Here is a 21,347-nt window from a genome sequence, read left to right as displayed (position 1 = left end):
GTGTCTTATTTTTTTTTTTATTATCTTTCACTTTTTCACTTAAGCACCTATATTCCAGAGAAAAAATTATATTCTCATGCAATTTAAATAATAAAGCCACAAAATAGGAAAGTCCTGGTAAAGATTTTTACACGTACATTAACCCCTTAATTTAACCCTTTACTGGTAATTATATTTTATTTTGCTTTCAGTGTTGTGCAAATTTATGATATCAATCATATTCTTACGACAAATAACTTACATAAGAGTAATTCAATTAACAAACATATAATTTAGATTATATTGAATGATAGCCTTTAAAGACAGAGATCACACAATTCTAATTTTTTTATCAAAATATATTATAATGATAATCTTGAAACACTTCATCGTTCCACGCTAAATCTATATTATTTCTTCATTTATGGAACACCAGCACACACAATAAAAGCAAGTGAAAGGATTGTACAAATGATCAAACATATAAAAATGTAATATAATGTTATTTAAAAAATTAAGTAAAAAAAAAAGGATTAGTAGTGGTGGTACTTAAACAGTTGTATATATTTGCTGGATTTTCCTGCCATAGCACATAATCTGTGCAAAAAATCCTAAACAACACAGAAGTGTTGGCAAAACAATCCTCTGGGATGCCTGATTTACACAAATATATATCCTTGTGGGTATTTAATGGTTTCTTTTTTTTAAAGTTAGAGTTAAAAACCCAGCATACCAAATGTGAAAATAAAACTTTAATATATGCCTTATAATATGTGCCTATAACTACTGGAAATGTATGCACATTCTATTTACAACTAAGGTTCTATGTACCTGAGGTATTTCCAAAATCAGAAATCTGAATTGTTTCATGTTGAAGGTATTTTCTGTCAATTTAATTAATGTTTTGATGATTCTGAGAATAAAATAGAAAAGAAGGTTTTACTAAATGACTCCTACTACATTTTCAGCTAATTATGTAACTATGGTATATAAGAATGTATGTCTTCTTGATAAAACAATGTATAGTTCACATGGGTACATTATTCAGAGGAAAGGGGAAGAATGGTTGAACTGAAATATGCCAAAAAAATGGCAAAATAGCTCCGGTACTTAAGATGTTAATGAAAAAAGTAGACCATGATATTTTGAGATATTTGGTTAGCATAAGAAAAGCCTGCCATTCTGGTACTTAATTGTAAGAAGGTTGAGAACTCTGGTTATTAGGGCAGTGTATTGGTAAGATACATTTAAATAAATGTAGATATTCAATAGTCATTAAAATTATATTGTTCTATATGTTTTCATGTTTTTTTTTTTGTTTAAAGTCTTTGCAGTTCATTTTGTTCAATAGGTAAACATTCTGTTGTGATATGATGATGTATATTTTGCATTGTTATCAAAATAATTATAGCTTATATATGGTGTACATCATGCTACCATGACATTGAGGTCCATTCAGTTACAATGGTGCATCTTAACAGCATTGACAACATTTCTTGTTGTTATGACATTACACTAATGGCACAAGTACCGATATTGCCTAGTGTTAATTATGTTACCCTGACAATGAACTATTAGTTCTGCATATAAGCAAAATAGGGACATACCGGTATATATATATATATAGGATCCCTAATTTTTCTGATTGCTAAATACTGGGCTTTTTTATATAAATCCTGTTGGAAGCAGTTACAGCCATTTTTGGACTGCAAAGGTATGCTTTGCCACTACCTTTATACTTTTGTTTTTCTACTAATGATGGCTGTCAAACATCTGTTGTCTTCAATACATACTATAAAGACATAGTGCTTACTGCCTACCCCAAGGGATCCATACCATATTGAATGTTTGAGGACATCTCTCTACAGATATTTTAACATCAGCACGATGTTTTGAAGTATTCAGTGCTGAAACACTGTTGATACAAATTCATGTTGCAGGACAATTGCTACAAAGTTTTTTTAGTTGGATACAATTTTTTATAGGTCTTTCTTATATGGGACTTTATACTCATTAAGCCTGAACCGTGTACCAATATTGATCAGGAGTGTTATATTATTATATGTTTTACTATATATTTTTTGGTATTTCTTTTATTTATTTTTTTCTCTGTTTTTTTGTGGTAATTAACCAACTAGCCACAAGTTGACTGACAGTTGTGATTTTATTAAAAAGTGGTTTTAATACTGTTACATATATTTCTAGATTTTTCTTATTTCCCTAAACTGCCATTTCCAAATGTCATTGTGGTTTACTGAGGGCTGATACAATTGTTTTAGTTATATAACATCTGCCATGCTATGCATACCGTGGTATGACATAGATGTGGTGATATCATACGTCCAAAATGTTAATTTTTTTATGTGGGGCTGTCCTCGTGTCTTGTTCTTGGTGATCAATATGGTGATTTAAAACACAATTATCACACAGAATTCCCAAGCAATTCGATGACACCATGATCAGATCAAAGCATGCACTTACTAAGTGCACAGGAATGTTATAGTGAGACCGAAGAAAAAGTTCAGTTAAGAAATCTGTCTACAGATGATTAAGGGCATGCCCTGTGGCAAAATGTGGAATTTCATGTAAAAAAGCACTGTTTTACCCTTGTTAGTTCTCTAAATAAGAATACTCCATGGGTCAATTGTCTCCTCTGCCAGTGCTAACCTATTACTTGGTGCGTATAATATATATATATATATATATATATATTAATTTGTTTCTGCCTTCTATTAAAGCACGGTGACTTCACCACAACTTTAAAGGTGCATCAGGAATTTCAGGTACTGTATTCATTACAGTTAATTATCCATGATATTAATTCAAAGTGTTTAGACTGTAATAGCTTTCTTCATACCGTCAGCTGTTTAAAATGCTTCAATGGGAGGATAATGAGATCAATTTAAAGAAATGGAAAGTGATTTTTTTTTTATTCTCAGGAATATTTTGACCTGCTGGATCATAATAACACTGCAGGTGCCAGTACTACATCAAACATGCATAAAATTGTCAGATATTATTGACAATTATTTTAGTAAGTTATTTTAGTAAGAAGGAAAATTACTTGTTATGTGTAATAAGGCAGCCTAGATGCAATGGTCTGCTCTCCCCTAGACCGACTAGGCCTAGGGCTACAATTCTGGAGGGGGCACAGCACATCGGCATATGATGTCATACACTGGTCCTCAGCATTGTAGATTGCAGTGACGGAGTTACAGAGGGCGTCCAGCCAAGATAAGTTTATGCCTAGACAGCAAATTTGCTTTCTAGGTTTAGAAATAATTGGAGCTTAGTGTTGTACATTTCTAGTCAATAAGTGACCAAATTGCAACAGAGTATATAGTAAAAAACACCTCCCCCAGGTTAGCTCCCCCCTATTTTTACAAAAGATCGTTCCATTTGTTAGATCAGGTTAGATCAACGTATTTTTTATTGAATCTACTCTAAAATATGCAATATTAACAATGTTTTTCATGGGGGGGCTAACCCGGGAACCAGCCCCCCCAACAAAAATTTCAACAAACTGTTATTGATTATGATAGCTCTGCATTAGATCAGGTTCGATCAGACAACATTTTTGTAAGTTTTAGTCTAATTACATTAATATTCCAAAACTCATTTGAGGGGAGGCCAACCCGAATGTATTCTTAACACCCGCGCACAAAATAGGATTGTGAATATTGCCTCCTGCGTGATAGATCTAATGAAAAAATCAGTGGATCTAACGAATATCTACCCAAATCAATAATAAAAGTTCCAAATTTCAGTTGGGAATGGGTCAACTTGTATTTTTGTGGGGGAGTGGCTATGGTTTAGCCCCCCCTGAAAAAGATTGTTAATATTGCATATTTTAGAGTAGATCTAATGAAATAGCTAACAAATGGAATGATCTTTTGTTAAAATTCGGGGGGGGCTAACCTGGGGGAGGTGTAAAAAACAGTTCTCATGACACAGGGATCATATCCCAGCCATTTATGGTAAACCATATGGAAAACTTGCTACAGAGGAACCATTTCCAGAAAGATATCTGATTTTCCCAACATGCCCAATGAGAGCTGAAGAGTAGAGGTTAATTGCTGGTGCCCCCATTTCCATCATCTTTGGCCCAGGCAGCCTATCTGGATCTTTTAATGCAGGGTAAGTAATTTTTCCCTATCATTTTAAGAGATGAAACCGCATGCAATGATTTAGAAATTTAGAATTTAATTGGATAACAAATGAAAAAAATCAAATTAAGCGCCAGCTCAAACCATATTTTTGATAACCAAATGACGAGTAGCAGTCTCTCCAACGTTGCTCAAGTTTGAAATGTGAAGCATCCACACCAATTGCAAAGTGAAATAATAACCAAGCACTGGCACTCCTTCAAAGAAGAGATGGTCAAATGCAATATCTTTAAAATCATGCAATATTTCTTTTATCTTGGTCCGTAGTCCTGTAGTAAAATGTATTTTTTGTCAGCTCTTAAGCAAAAAAGGAGTAATGAACATCCCAGCCGATGGAACAGAGAACATGCTTAACGCATGTCGCACCAAAAGGCGCTTTTTTATGAAAAGGCCCATTCCAAGAACGTATCCTGTTCCAATCTTGAATTAATCTCAGCGCTATGATTTTTTAGGCCAACTGAATATCCTGAATCTTTTTTTTAAGCACCCATACAAAATGTATTGACATATATAGTATAAAATAAAACTAATGTTAATAGTAGGGGAAAAAATATTTGGCATTTTGTCATTAAATGTATGTGTTTAATTTATTGTTTTAGGGAATTGCACCATAACCTCAATTGTGTGTGTAAATATATATATATATATATATATATATATATATATATTTATATATACAGTATCTCACAAAAGTGAGTACACCCCTCACATTTTTGTAAATATTTTATTATATCTTTTCACGTGACAACATTGAAGAAATGACACTCTGCTACAATGTAACTTTATGGAACTTTCTACTTTGCATTCTTGTGCATCTCTCTCAGTTCTGTGTTGCCACGGGTGGATCAAATAGTTCTCATTTTTATTCTTATTAACTTTAATGCTTGTATTGGTGGGCGACAGATCATAAAATAGTAAAAGCAGACGTTACATTTTTTTGTTTCTAGAAGTGCTAATGATAACTTATGTCAATTATACTGTGTGGGCAGTAATAATTATATAATGCAATATGATAACTTTGTAATTAGTACAGTCTTTTTTATTTTATCTGTTATAATCCTATCTCTTCTTCTACCATAATACAAAAATGGATATTTTACTGTGTCAGACATATGTATTCAGTTAATTTATCGGTCCCTATGAATGAGTAGAATGCTAGTCCTGAGTTAGACTCTATATGCTTTTTTTAACTAAACCAGTGGAATTCTGTGCAGTCGTGATATAAATCTTTTCATGGTCTTTGCATGCATCGAACATATTATAAGAATACCTTTTCCTTGTACTTTTATCATATCAGTCTCTCCAGTCACGGCTGTCAGTTGTGTTCCACTGCTTAATGCGAATGCCTACCAGGCCTAGATTTGCTGGCTTATCTTCCTCCAACATGAGTGCCTCTGTGACTTACAAGGACATTTGCACTCCAGAGCATCAAAGCCAGAGATCTCACAATAGCTGTGCATTATAGCATTGTAAAATTAGATATTCTACAGTTTGTGCCACCCAATTGTCCCACAGCAGATGCATTTGCTATTTTCCTCCCTTTTATTCATTTATTTGTTCCTCCTTTCATCTTCTAATACTTTATTCCAAAAGGCCAAAGGCATTTGGAGAAAATACTTCACACAACAAAGTCAAAGGCACAAATCTTTTAGAATGCTTACTGTGACATTGATGCTGTTAGATATGCTGATCAAAAAAGGTAACAAATCAAGATAACTATTTCAAAACACATATTTTGTAATTCAAAAAGGTTAAATGTAAGATATAGCCATATATTGTGATTTGCTAAAACCTATATGTTTACTGACTAATTTATTTACTTTCAGATTTTAGGTTTACTGTGCTGGAATGTTTGATCCAACATTCAAAATATTTAAACATACAAAAATTAGCTTTTGGGGTATTAGTATTTTGAGTAACTTAGTTTTCTAGTAATTATATCCAGAAAGATAACTAACCTTTCCCAGATTATACACGGAAGCTCATGAAAAGTGTAATTTTACATATTTTAGCTTCTATGAAACATTTAATGCTAGGTTGTTTAATGTTTTTTTTAATCATTCTGTGCTATTAAGATGAGTTATATAGTACATAAGGTTGAAAAAAGACCTAAGTCCATCAAGTTCAACCCTTCTACCTTACCTTCCTACTCTTGATCCAAAAGAAGGCAAAAAAAAAAACCTAATTAAGCTGCTTCGAATTCTGCCATCAGGGGAAAAAATTCCTTCTTGAATCGGATTTCTCCTTGGATCAAGAAGCTCTAAAATATTAATTATTTTTATAGCCCTGTATGTCATGTATTCTAAAAAAAATATCCAGACCCTTTTTAAAGGCATCAAATGTATTTGATAGCACTACCTTCCTTTGCAGTGAATTCCATACCTTTATTGTCCTTACTGTAAAGAATCCCTTCCTTTGTCGTCTATGAAATCTCCGCTCTTCCAGTCTCATAGGGTGACCTCTTGTTCTTTGAACATTTTTGTTAATGAACAGGTCCCTGAAAAACTCTTTATATTGGCCCTGCATATATTTATATAATGTTATCATATCTCCTCTAAGACACTGTTTTTCCAGTGTATACAATTTTAACTTTTTTAGTCTCAAAAAATTTACAAAAATGTACAAAATTACACTTCTCAGAAAATGTTTTCTGTATTATAGAAATGCTGAAATAAAAGACCTCCCTTCATACTGAGGCTTGTGCTACTGATGAACAATTGTAATTGATTAATTCCCTAGTTTTATTAAGTAGCAACCAGTAACGTTTGCAGATTCTGTGATTAATATTGCCATTTTTCTTTCGTAAGCTAAAACCAGATCATTGCACAACTTTTCAATATGAATACCATAGATGAATAGTGCTATCGTAAACCTGTATATCTAGGATCATATATAGTTTTTTTATATACCGGTAATTTAAAGGCTTACAGATCCCTAACCTATTACAATCACACAGCAGTTTAACAATGATGTACAAAGTATTATCACTATCTTTTATTTAAATGGTGCTGATCATTTACACAGAGCTTCTTCACAGAATTGTCAGAGGTGTAGAAAAACATAATTTACAAAGACCTAGGGAGCGATAGTGCCATAAATAAATATGAGAGTTGTTTTAGTGGCAGATAAGATTCTAGCTGAAAAGTTTGTACAAAGTACATTTTTTCTGGAGAGGGAGGGTGAAAACTTGAGGTTAGGTGGAAGTAAATTCCAGAGGTTTTGGGCAATGTGAGTGAAGTGTTGCAAGGGTGAAAAGGAAGAAGTAATAGGGGAGGACTGTACCATGGGCATATTTTGTTATGAGGTTCAGAAATGCATGGTGGGAGTAGTACTATGGAGCAATTTAAAATTTAAGAAGCAGAAGAAGTGCACTGTGTAAGAAAGATAAGCCTAGAAGCAGTATTTTGGATAGACTGCTAAGGAAAGGGTCAAGACACAAGGTTGTTACAATAGTCACAATGGGATATAATAAGGGAATTAACCAAGGGTTTTGGTTTCTTGAAGGGAGAACGGACAAATGCAAGAAATTCTTTTGAGGCTATAATGACAGGACCTTGCAAGGGATTGAATGCGAGAGATGAAGGAGTGGGCTGAGTCAAAGATGACCCCAAGGCATTAGGCCTGGTTAGTAGGGGAGATAGTCATGTTATTAATAGAGATTGAGAATTCAGGTACTAGTGAGGTGATGAAAGGAAGATAAGTAAATTTTTGAACAGATTATGTTTCTGGAACATCTAAGAAGAAAAAGCAGACAAGCAGTTAGTTATTTGGGACATGAGGGAAGGAGAGAGCTCAAGTAGATTTGAGTATCAATAATAGAGGAAAATACTTGCCCAGTAGGGGGCACTAGGTGTTAATCGATTTTAGATGAAAATGGAAAAAAACTGAAATGTGCCCCCCTGTAAAACATAACTTTTAATGATAAAGAAAAAACCAATTTCTGGCTTAGGAACATCAAAAATGAAATGAAAACTGAAATATAGTAAGTACTGTATTTGCTCGATTATAAGACGAGGTTTTTTTCAGAGCAAATGCTCTGAAAAATACCCCTCGTCTTCTAATCAGGGTCGTCTTCTAATCAGACCTCAAATAGAGGTCTGATTATGAGACTAAGATCCAGATCCCCCGCACCGCTGCAGGGGACCTGGATCCTCCAGTCCCCCCCCCCATTTAACACCCCCTCACACACACTTACCGGTGCTTCCTGCTGTATTGCCGGGGTAGCGGGTTGACGTCTACGCGATCCGCGTAGACAACGTCCGCTGCAGCCGGAAGGAGGTGTGGCTAGCAGCGGGGGTTGTCTGCGTCCGTCGCGCATACCTTCCCCGACTGTCAGAGATCAGAGTTCCCCACACCAGTGCGGGGAACTCTGATCTCTGACAGCTGGGGAAGGTATGCGCGACGGACGCAGACAAACCCCCGCTGCCAACTCCACCTCCTTCTGGCTGCAGCGGAAGGAGACGTCAACCCGCTGCCCCGACAATACAGCAGGAAATTGGAAGCACCGGTAAGTGTGTGTGTGTGTGTGTGCGTGTGTGCGTGTGTGTGTGTTAAATGGGGGCATAGGGCATTTCTGGAATGCCTTATACCCCTATATGCCACTCTGGTACTTAGGGGGTTAAAAGGCATATTATGGGGCAGAGTGGCATATAGGGAGGTATAAGGCATTTCAGGAGGCAGAGTGGCGTTAAGGGGGCATTTAATAGAGCACTCTGCCTCCTGAAATGCCTTATACCTCCCTATATGCCACTCTGCCCCATAATATGCCTTTTAACCCCCTAAATGCCAGAGTGGCATATAGGGGTATAAGGCATTTCTGGAGGCACAGTGCTCTATACAATGCATTTTAACTCCCTTAATGCCACTCTGCTTCCTGGAATGCCTTATACCTCCCTATATGCCACTCTGCCCCATAATATGCATTTTAACCCCCTAAATGCCAGAATGGGATATAGGGGTATAAGGCATTTCTGGAGGCAAAGTGGCACATAGGGGGTCAAAAGGCATACCATGGGGCACAGTGCCATATTGGTGTGGCAAGCCTGGGGGCAGATGTGCGTAACCGGGGGACAGGTTGGAAAATACAAGGAAATAAAAACAAAAAAATATTTTTCTCAATCATAGCTTTTATTTAAAAAAATAGTTTACATGAATTAACATTTACTGGTAAAACTTTTTCCTTTAGGGTCGTTTTATATTCAGGCTTTTTCTTTTTTTCCTAAGTTAATATTCAGATTTTGGGGGGTCGTCTTATAATCAGGGTCGTCTTATAATCAAGCAAATACGGTAATAGAAAGGAGAGAGACATACTTGAAAAAATATATTATCTGCATTTAGGTGATTCTGGAAGCCAAATGAGTTGAGATTACGTACATATGATATACGTATGTATTTTATTATTAAGTGTCCCAATTTTCAAAAGAACGTACACAGTGCAAAACTTTTCCTTGGGCAGTGAATGATTTTCACTAATAAATTAGTTACCTTGGAAAGTCATAAATATGTTGTGTTGCGTTATGTATGCACATGGACAAATACATACAAACAGTGACATTTGCAAATACATGCATATGCATATAAACTGATAAACTCACACTAGCTGATATAAACATACTGTACACACACTACTATTGTCGGTACCTATGGCAAAGGCAGTGCTCTGTGGGGTCATGTAATGCAATGTTATATGACCTCGTGGTAGTATGACAACAGCTTGCAACAAGTATGAGCTGCTCTGAAGACAGGAACAAGGTGAGTGTGAATGTTCGTTAGAGTAAGTGTGTATTAGTCTGTGTGTGTGTTAGTGTTTGTATACTCTTTATAGCGAGGGGAAAAAAGACGGGGGCCACTTGGGTTTACATGCCTCCTGGGCCATAAGGTGCCAGCCCTCCCCTGGTAAGAACCACTCAACACTTCTCTCCACATTATGCCATGCGTTAGAGGACTGCATTGGGAGGCGGGTCCCATGGGTCCCACGGGACCCGCCAAAAAACTTGCGGGCGGTCTTGCTGGTGCTGCGGGCGGGACCGGGCAGTCAGGCACTGTACCTGCGGGTCCCGGTAATCCCGCGCAGTCCCACAAGGCTGCCTTCTCGCTGCTCCTTACAGTGTCTCCTCTCTTGCTCCCCCCCAGGAACAAAACGGAGTCACGTGAAGTGACGTCACTTGCCATGACTCTGCCTTGTTCCTGGGCGGAGCAAGAGAAGAGACACTGTGAGGGACCAGCGAGAAGGCAGCCTTGCGGGACTGCGCGGGAACTCTGCAGTTCAGGTAAGGAGGTGGGCGTGATTGGCCACAAATGTGGCGGGAGCGGCCAGGATTGGCCACAAATGTGGCGGGAGCGGGCGGGAGCGGGATTAAAAGAGCCGTCCCGCGCAGGGCTCTACCATGAGTGACTACACAGGTCACATGCCCTTAAGGCTGACCATGATTACTGCCCTACATCATTTAATGGCCTTACAGGTACATTACTAGGGGTGAGCAGTACTCCATCTTGTCCATCTTTCAATACTTAGGGATATGGTTATAATCAATAAAGAGTTATAGGGGAGGGCTAGTCTCCATATCTAAAAAAAATTCCAAACTAACATAGAATTAAGGCTTACTAATTTAGAGAAAATGCAATATGATAAATAAAACACTACATTAGTTTCAATAGGCTAATTTTTATCTCTAACTCTAATTTTTTTTCTGAAGCTATTTTTCCCATTTTCATATATTGCTGATGTTCAAACAAAGTTCCTTTGCTGACATGCTTAATAATTTTTATAGTGTGCCTACAACCATAATTTACCGTATTTTTCGCTCTATAAGACGCACCTGCTGATAAGACGCACCTAGATTTTAGAGGAGAAAAAAAAGGAAAAAATATTTTGAGCTAAAAAATGGGCTAAAATATTTATTACAATAACTGAATAAGCTATGAACACAGTAAGACACACACAGTAAGACACACACAGACACAGTAAGACACACACACACACAGACACAGTGAGACACACACACACACACACACACACAGTAAGACACACACACACAGTAAGACACACACACACACAGTAAGACACACACACAGTAAGACACACACACACAAACACAGTAAGACACACACAGTAAGACCTCCCTCCCTAACCCCCCTTCTCAGTATCTCCCCTCTAACTCCCTAACCCCCCCTTCTCAGGATCTCCCCTCTAACTCCCTAACCCCCCCTTCTCAGGATCTCCCCCCCCCCCGCCCCGGTCACTTACCTTAAACTCCTGTGTTGGAAGCGTGAGGCGTTTGTCTCGGGTGCCGGCGCTTCACTGCTGAGCGCCGGCGTCTGACGTCATATGCCGGCGCCCAGCGTAAAGCGCCGGCACCCGAGACAAACGCTTCCAACACAGGAGTTGAAGCGCTGAGGCAGGCGGCGGTGGCGGCGGTGGCGGTGGCGGCGGCTGCCGCCAGCAAAGGATTCCTGTATATCTGTCAGGCAGAGGGGCCCGAGAGTTGCCGAGCGGTTGTCTTCAGCAACCGCTCGGCACCCCTTGGGCCCCCCTGACTGGCAGAAATCCAGGACTCCTCTGCTGGCGGCCGCCGCCGCCTGCCTCAGTTGCGACCCCGGATTTATCGGCGTATAACACGCAGGTAGGGTTTAAGCTCCGGATTTTAGTTAAAAAAGTGCGTGTTATACGCCGATAAATACGGTATATCGTTGCCCCCCCTCCCTGCCTGCCTGCCTGCCTGCCTGCATGCATCTTCGCTCCATAAGACGCGGCTGATTTTTCATCCTACTTTGGGAGGAAAAAAACTGCGTCTTATGGAGCGAAAAATACGGTAGTTAAAAAAAAAAGGTGTCTGAAATACATGACAGCATACTTGAATATTGAAGTTTCCTTTACAAGCTAAGAAGTATTCAGCTTCAAAATTGTAAGATAATATCATTCTGTGATACTTAGCTTTGTCGTAATATGTATCTATTTATTAGAACCAATAAATTAATAACTGAGCAAGGACCCTAAGTGGATGCAATTACCATTGGATAACAACAGCACAGATCACTAGTTCACCCACCTCCATCTATTTCTTACTAAATCAAAGATATTTTTATTTGGACAATATGGAGTAAATAAAGCCTATCCTGTAATGTGAGGTAAAACTGTATACTTAGAGTTCTACTCTCCCACATTCCTCTTGTATGTATGGGAAGGATACATACAAGGGTGCAAGTGGAATTCTAAGTAGACCGTGTCTAGCGGATCTTGCTGCAGTGCAGTTGTAATGGTGTTTTGGATGAATGACAGTGTAGAATCTGCTAAGATATAGGGATCAGGTATAATAAGGCTTTTTATCTTTCCTTATGAACTAGGGAGTTTTACTCATCGGGAGCACAGTGGTTCTCTGCTTGGATTCAGGAAGTCCATGGGACAAGTCCTTATGTTTGCAGCTTTACTTGGCAACCTAGGGATTTCTTAGATATCTCAGATATGTAAGTTTTAACTCACATTATAGGTTATTCTTTATTTACTGACTAATAACAATTATTGTTTTTTTTTCTCTAGGTTTATCAAACTCTTGCATATTCTATATATAGATTCTATTTGGACACCTGAAATATTGGTCAGGGTGCCCTTGATTTGACTTAATATGAAGAAATGTCATCATGATGATAAATCTGTCCTTATATTCGCCAAATCTGTTGATGCAATTTAGCATTATTAATCAAATATAGTCTACATAATTAAGAAACAAGAAAACAAAAAAAAGTAGATACTATAAGGGTTATACTGACTAATTGGTACTTAATGTTGAAGGAGAGTTGTTTATTAAATTATGTTTTAGTATGTTTGGCAGCCAAATAGAAGTTGAAACTTCAGTTAATTGTAACATGTTTGCAATATTTAAATAATAGCACCTAAAATACCAGACTTGATACATTAAGAGACTGTTCATCATCCGTTTTCATCTTTTATGCTACAGTCTACTCATAGGTAACTGGGTCTCTCTATGCCGAATTACTGGATTATTAATCAATATACCATTAATATTTTATAAAAAGCATCAATTTAACTTTTGTTATTAAATTGTCAGAAGCGCTTTTACTGAGGTATCCCTTCTCCAGAAGACGAGTCCTATGGTTCCTTTTAAATAATTACTTCTCTTTTGAAGCCTTTTATGTCAAATATTCCAAAGTTGGATTTCTAAAACATATTGGCCTCCAGCGCCTCGCTACAGACATTGATATATACTTTGCACTTTACAGGCTTGCCTATTAGAGTCTTTAGTGTATAATTAATAGTAGTGCATTAAATCATAAATGATGAATAGCCCTTATCATGATTAAATAACTATAAAGGAATATTATATAGAAATGTCACCTTGCTATGTAAAGCCCAGTAAGGGTTTAAACCGGCAATTATAAATATTTATAATATTTATGCTTTAGCTTTTTTGGTGTGAGGCTTGTCCAACCACAACATGTGGAAAATATGGGTGTAGTAATAGTAATGTGATTATCACTCCATAAAAATCCTATAGGACACGATAAAGCACATTATTAGCTCTCAAGCTGTTGTTTTAAAAGGAGCTACCACCTCTGAAACAAAATCATGGTTGACTTCATCACTTTAATGTTTTGCTACTGGTTTCCATTTTCCAGCTGCATAAAGCAGCATTAAGCCAGTTGTTTATTCTAAATGTTCCATCAGTTCCCATTACCCCTCAATAATGTTTGCATTGGAATCTTACTGATTGCTAATATAGGACGCATTAAGAGATTGAATCACTAGAAATTGTTTGCAGTTCCTCTGTAATAATAATAATTAGAGTAAGGCAGCAATGACGTGTGCAATAAGATGGCAGGTCTCATGTAGAGTACAACAGGAAATAAGAAGTACTTTTTTATTAATAAATAAAAAGGTAAAAAAATAATAATGATAGATTAACTATTAATATAAATCTTGGATTTAGGAATAATATGGAATGTAAAAGTCCTCTTTTAATTACAATGTATCAGATACTGCCTGTGACTTTTTCTGCAAAATATGTTTCAGGTAATGAACCAAAGTAATATGTCACGAGTGGTTGAATTCTTTCCAGAAATCTAAATATATAAAGAGCATCCTGCTGGTGTATAAATGTATTTATATGGTTTATCTACATACGCAATTCAAGTGCCAAGTCTGTAGTCTCACACATTACGAAGACATTTTAACAGCATAGAGATTAATCATGTGGCTATATAATTATATTGAAAAGCATGTCCACCTTAAAACAGAAATTGAAATTGACCATAACTGTAATCCCTATTCGGAGTGTTTCAAATGTATCAAGCATGCAATATTATTATTATTATAATGATAATAGGACTTTTTCAAATATAACCCCTAAACAAGTAAAGAAAGGCATGCTTGCCTTGTTTAATAATCTTCAAAATAAAATAAAACAAATTTCTTAATGTTCTTTTTCTAAATAATTAAAACTTTTCTTGTTAATATGTAGCTTAAAATGTGTCTGTGACAGTGCCACTAAGGAAGAATACATAATACATACTGTAATAAGCATTATTGCAAATTAAAAACAGCAAAACCAACACTTACTTGAAATAGAAGCTGCAGCCCAAAAATATAAAGGGCCATGAAAATTTAAATGGACACCCCAGCAATCATATTCAGTATACTATTATACTGAATATGAAGGCTGGAGCGTTCTTTTAACCACAAACACGGCACATGATCCTCAGTCACTTCTGCAACTTATATAGTAATGCTTTAAAACTAATAACCTATGTTAGAAAGGAGCATGCTCCTTGGATTGAAACACCTGGCGCAAAGGTAAAGAAAATAACATCAAAACTGACTCTGGCCTATGGTCCACATCACGGCAGCCTTCTTAATCTTGAACCAAAATGTTCTTTTGGTTTATACAAGCAGATAAACAGCCCGGTCCCAAAAACAGCTGAATAAAACCTGGGCTCTGGCTATCTTAAAATGTTTTCCATAAACCTAAGCATAAATCTTGCTCTAATGATCTTGAACATTATACTATATAAATCAAAATTTTAATGGTAACAGTTTATAGTACTGTTGAGATTTAGCTCTCATATGTCATCAGGTTATATGCCAGCAAAACAAACTCTGTGTATTCATTGTCCCTGGGCATTCATTCTTGTTTCATATTCAGTTTTACTGAGAAACTTGTTGTATTTAAATGACAGCAAGATGTATATCACAGTAATTAAATGTAATAGTCTTACAGCTACCTGTATTAAATCAAACAGTAACTGAACGCCGCACAGACAGTTTAATAAGAGAATATGCACAAACTAGATGTTAGAATCGGATCAGTTTATTCAGTGTTGCAGAAACACTGGCAAGGCATTAAACTGTGGTACAGTCGTGTAACAATTGTCACACATGGATATCACACTGATAAGTATACTTGTGCATTCAAATTCATACAAATGTAAATTGTAACAAAATTTGCCAATTTTGGTAATTCACACGAATGTCTGAAAACAAGGAAACAAATAAAAACAAATCAGCTTAAAATTTTCGTTAGCATTTTGTGGTTTTTTTTTCACTCTCGCTGTACTAAACCAAAAAGGGCTTCATGGACAAAGGCCAAGGAGAACACTATTGTTTAAAGCAAAACATAAAAAGGTATGACTGATATTTGTCAAAACCTATCTAGTGAAACAATAATAATTCTGGAAAAATGTTCTATGGATGGATTAAGCAAAAATAGAGCTCTTTGACAATGCAGATCAGTGATATGTTTATTGGCGATGAAGTAACACTTATAAGGAAACTAATACTCTAAACATGGTGGGAGACCTGCTTCTGGTATTGAAGGCTTTAAAGCTATTAAAGGAAACATGAAATCAGATGGGGTAAGAAGGCATTTTACAGTGAAATGTGCAACCTAGTGTCAGAAAGTTAGGTATGGGTCTTCCAGCAGGACAGGGATGCAAAGCTGAAAATGAAAAAATGGATTGTTATAGACTGGCCATTAATGAGTCCTGATCGTAATCCAATTGAAAACCATTGGAAATACCTACAACCTGCCGGAATCCTGCAAACATACAAGAGCTTGAACAAATTGCAACTGAAGAAAGTAAGAAACTTCTAGAAGGCAGGTGCAAAAAGCTCATATATGGCTATGTTTGGAAGTTGTCATTGTTGCCAGGGGTCGTGCAGCCAAATATTAGGGAAGGGGGCTTTTATGCTGTCCAGGTCATATTTTGTGTTTTTTTCTGTGAGATCACAGTTGAAAGGGCAACTATTAAAATACATTTCCAATTATTTTTGAAGATATTGTACATAATATGCACAATATTTAAGGGTGCCAATAATGTTGACCATAACTGTACATACATACACATACACTCACTGCACATAAACCTACACCTACATATATACATGCACTCATTGTCTCTCATTATCCATGCAGCTTACACACTATATTACATGACCCTGCTGGGCACCTTGGTTAATGACTTTTAGGATGCCATGCAGCCATGTCGCCTGCCTTAGAGCAACCCCGTTTGTAATGGATTTCAAAGCTGCACTTAATGTGAGGTGGCAGACTCATCACATCCAGCACAAATCTCACGACATTGAAAATGCATTGAAAGATTTTTCTGTTTTCAACAGCAGTCATGTTCACATTTGCCACAATTATTGAAGGTTCTTGTACATTCACAATTCATTTGTCTTCAATTACCTGCACATGTCATGAAATCCTTCTTCATATTGTCCTTAAAATGGGATGACCAAATAGTGTGATTTCATTATAAGGGATCGCAGGTGGCTCAAGCTCAGTCATTCTATTTGTACTGCATCTCATAGCTTAGATAATCAATATGTCACAAGGTGATGGTGCTCTTTCATTCAGTCATAACAGAGGCAATGTTCCAAAATACATTGGCAAACCAGAAAAATTATTACAAACTGTATGTTCCATTACTGGTATTTTTTTTCAACATCTATTTTTCTGCACAATACATTCAGAAATGTTTAATTTAAAGCAACATTTTTTTAGAAAGGAAATCCAGTTTGTAGAGAGGTACACAGTACTAAGCATCTGGTTCAGTGCCAAAGAGAACTATTAGCTATACCTGCAGTGTTCAGGTCTGGTGAAATAGATCCAGGTGACAAGCAAGCATGGAAAACAGGATGAGACTACAATGATACAGACAAGCACATGCCAAAACAAGGATACAAATGAAACACACGGGCTAGGTCCTGGCACTAATGCAAAAAAATGATGATTTAAAAAAATATGGCCATAACACGAACCCTAAACTAAAAATCAAAAACCTAAAAACTAAAATAGGGAAAAAAAAACATAGTGCTTACCTGTAGCAAACAAAGAGAGGAATAGGGTAGGGCAGGTTAAATGCAGATAACAAAGAAACACAAAATATGGCAAAAACATCCAGGTAACTGGATACACACCCCAGGGACACACTAAGTCTGACAGCCACTAGTTGTTTACCAGTCGTCAAGCTCTCCTTTTTTAGAGCAGCCACTGTACCTCCACTGTGAACGTTACTCCCCTTACCAGCCTTATTCCAAAACAAAACAAACAGTACTACGAGCTGCTGGTCAGGTCATGTGGAATATCTAGTATGCAAGCCTACCAGGCAACTTTGTTTATATATATATATATATATATATATATATATATTTACTCACAGAGTCCATTGCACACCATTCCAAATATTCCAAGCCCGGTGCTAGTAACCAGCAGTTTCCATGTAAAACACTTTCAAAAAGAAGGTCAGCACTCCAGGTCTTTAAATAGACAATTTCATTTTATTCAAAGTCAAGTCGACGTTTCAGTCATTACTGACTTTCATCAGGACATATATATATTGTGTCATTTCACCAAAATTGGCACCCTTGGTAAATACGAGCAAAGAAGGCTGTGAAAAGTATTCTTTATTGTTATTGATATTATTTGATAATTTCTTCAAAAAGTGGTACAAAAGTACAGTGACCTCAAGATTTAAAAAAATAGATATATGTGTGGCACAATTATTGGCACCCTTTTAGTCAATACTTTGTGTTACCTCCCTTTGCCCAGATAACAGCTCTGGGTATTTTTTTATAATGCCCGATGAGGTTGTAGCAAGGAATCTGAGACATTCATCCATATAGGACCTCTCCTGATCCTTCAGATTTCAAGTTCGACACCGGTGGACTCTCCTTTTCAGTTGGCCCCACAGGTTTCAAGTCATGGGACTGGGATGGCCATGGTAGGACCTTGCTGTTGTGGTCAGTAAAAAATTTTTGTGTTGCTTTTGATGTATGTTTTTTAGGCATTTAGATGTTCCAGTAGGGGTCCTTGGGCAATACTCCTTAATGCATAATGCCTACCTTAATAATATGAGAGCACAAAATAAGAGAGTTATGCTGGGTCAGACGTCATTTGGATTAACAAGGTGTTGTTAGATGTTGAGGAACCAGGACAATCTGATTCATAAGTGGGCTACTGGAAAAGAATGAGATTGGAAGCCAACATGAAAGCATGTATTATTATTATTACCAGCCTGACCTGTGGTATTTGACTATTTCTAAAACATTAAATAATAAGGAGATCACGCTGTACAAACTCTAACTCTAAAAGACAACAAAAGAAAGGTGGAAAGAAATATCATTGGGTAGGGGGATTGGTGACATGACGGTATTTCTGAAACTTAGATTTATAATAAAAGCACATTGGGGAAAGTCTCATACTAAAAAAAACATAAGAATGCCTGCTACTGCCTGACTAACTGCCACTCAAGCCACAGAGATTGCTGATCTAGTAGCCTAGACCATCTCCGATACCTGCTTACAACTGAGCACATTGCAGTATGCAAAAGATATCCACTGAGGCAGGCATAACTATTTTGTTTACTCATACTTGGACGCAATAATAGTTTGGGAGTAGAGATAAAAATGTTTTTTCTTTTTTAAGACTGCATCCATTTTTCCAGACATGGTTGTGTTTCTCCTCATACTCAACTTCATTATTCTTCACATCCTCTGTGACAGCATCTTCATCATCACCACCATATGAAGGTGCCAAGTGTGCCTGTATCTGCTGTAAAAAAAATCTTATTCAGTTCCTGGCCTTCTATTATGTTAAAGATAACATTTGCTTATCTGTTGTATTCGTCTCTACTAGTTTGCTGGAAGGCTATTATACTTCACCTCTAAAACAAAGTACGCTCTTGTTGATTTCTGTTAGGTATGAAATGTTTCTCTTCTGCCCTATAAGCTGATATCCTTTAATCTTTCCTGATAAATTATTTTCTGGTAATAAAGTCACCATTTTAATACCCCTTCTCTGAATGACCGCTAACATATCTATATCCTTCTGAAGCTGGGTGTCTTCAGTACTGTACACAATTCTCGAGGTAAGGTCTAATCAGAGACATGTAAATTGGTATTACTGCCTCCATCTTTGCGCTACAAATGCCTGTACATATACAGTCCATCATCATGTCTGCATTCCTTGCAGCTTTGTTACATTGTAAGCTCTCCAAAATATTTGCTTCCAAATCCCTCACCAGCAGCACCATACCCCCTAATACTATCTTTAGCTGGTGCATTATTTTACATTTATCAACACTGAGCTGCAAATTCCATATTTAACTCTGTCCTGTGTTCACTATTTAAACTTTTTTTATATTATTGTATTTTTGTAACTTAAAAAGTGTATTAAATTTTTATGTGCAACCAAAAATACATCTACATAAAAAAACAAAGAAACAGAGAAATAATCTATTAATTGACAAGAGAATCATATTTTTATAACCCTTACCCATCATTCCATATGGATCTTTGATGTGGAAATAGACAACACTCACAGGTCTAATTTATAATTGAATGAAATCATTTCAATCATATTCACACCTACCGACAATGTTTTATTTCCCTTGTGTCAGCCCCCTTCTCTGCTTCTGTATCCTAAGCAAAATATTTCAGCATAATTGATTTTAAAAATGCCACAGGAAAAAAATGTGATCCCGTATGTATTTGTTAGCGGCATTGAGTGCATTTTTTGAGTGCTCAGTTAGAAGGTACACAAGAAAAAGTTTCTTGTACTAATGTTTAGTTTAAAAAAAAAAATCCACTGTAACAAATGAAGTGTTCTCATGAATAATTCCCTGAATAACTTTTAGCCCAGAATAGTTAGTATTACAGGTAAGCAAATAGATACCTGTAATTGTGTGTTTAATATAAAATAGCCGCTTTAACAATTTTTAAAGTGGTTTAAAAATGTATTAATTTTTGCATCCAAAAAGAGATTTATATCTACAGTCAGGGTGCAATACACTAGAAATATTTATAAAAAAATTGAAGTAGAATTATGGGATTTTGAGGTTCCTTTCTTTGTAGCTTTGGGCGTACCGGAGGAATTAGTGCTGCTGGAAGTACTTAAATGTATTGACACATTTATGTTAACCTTAGGAGGTGACCGGGCTGCACCTCCAGCATCCACCATCCTTGCTGCTTTGCTTGAGATATGACATCACTAATATCTTCACAGACGGCTAAGTAAAGCAACGTTTCTTTAACAGCGGGCGCAATTTACACAGCAACCATCTACAAAAGGCATTCCTAGCCAAATAACATAGAGTAAGCAGCAAACATAGAATCATAAATGGGAAAATTTAATTCAGTAACTCTGGATTACTGATTAAATTGCTGCCTTGGCTTAATTTACAAAGAGATACTTGTAATAGCATAAATTATAATTATAATCATATTTAATGATGCACTAAAGACCTAGGGAGTAATCAGCAAATACAGAAATGTCAAAGCATAGATCAGAGTGTATAGTGAAATCACCATCAGAGTGTTATGCTTATTTACACAATCAATGTTTTATTGTTTTTAAGAGTTGGTTTTCAATGCATGATTATTTTAGATTTTTTTTTTTATAGTAATATATAATATTATAGTAACCTCTTAGCACCCTTAGGATCTAGTATTACATCCTAAGTGAAGGGGAATGACCCTTAGGTTGTTATAGCATGTCTTAAGTATTTTGCAACAGTGGGGACATTTCTCTGTTGGTACATGGGAGATCTGCAGATGAAGTATGCACAGTTGGCAACTCTCTTGGGAAATCAGCAGGTAGGGGGTGTTGGGCAAAAAAACCCAAAAAATTACTGCACCCTTGATTCTCTTCCTACCCTCCCTTGCAATTGCTTCCACAGACCTGCAGCTCA

General features: G+C 36.7%; 1 protein-coding gene across 1 annotated transcript in view; it reads left to right on the top strand.

Moving 5' to 3' along the window:
* LOC149300974 (rab effector Noc2-like) overlaps positions 1-20,642 on the top strand; it is a 94,524-nt gene extending 73,882 nt beyond the window's left edge. Inside the window, exons 9-10 of the mRNA XM_089484500.1 lie at positions 19,162-19,332; positions 20,512-20,642. Of these exons, the coding sequence (XP_089340626.1) occupies positions 19,162-19,332; positions 20,512-20,642 (302 nt within the window). The remainder of the gene's footprint in view (positions 1-19,161; positions 19,333-20,511) is intronic.
* Positions 20,643-21,347: the final 705 nt, after the last annotated feature.

Source organism: Sceloporus occidentalis, unplaced genomic scaffold (genome assembly GCF_023333645.1).
Source record: "Sceloporus occidentalis isolate IW3139 unplaced genomic scaffold, rSceOcc1.0.p SCAF_22, whole genome shotgun sequence".
Classification (NCBI taxonomy): Eukaryota; Metazoa; Chordata; class Lepidosauria; order Squamata; family Phrynosomatidae; genus Sceloporus; species Sceloporus occidentalis.
The sequence above is the reverse complement of the archived record's forward strand: the minus strand, read 5'-3'. Positions and strand labels throughout refer to the sequence as shown.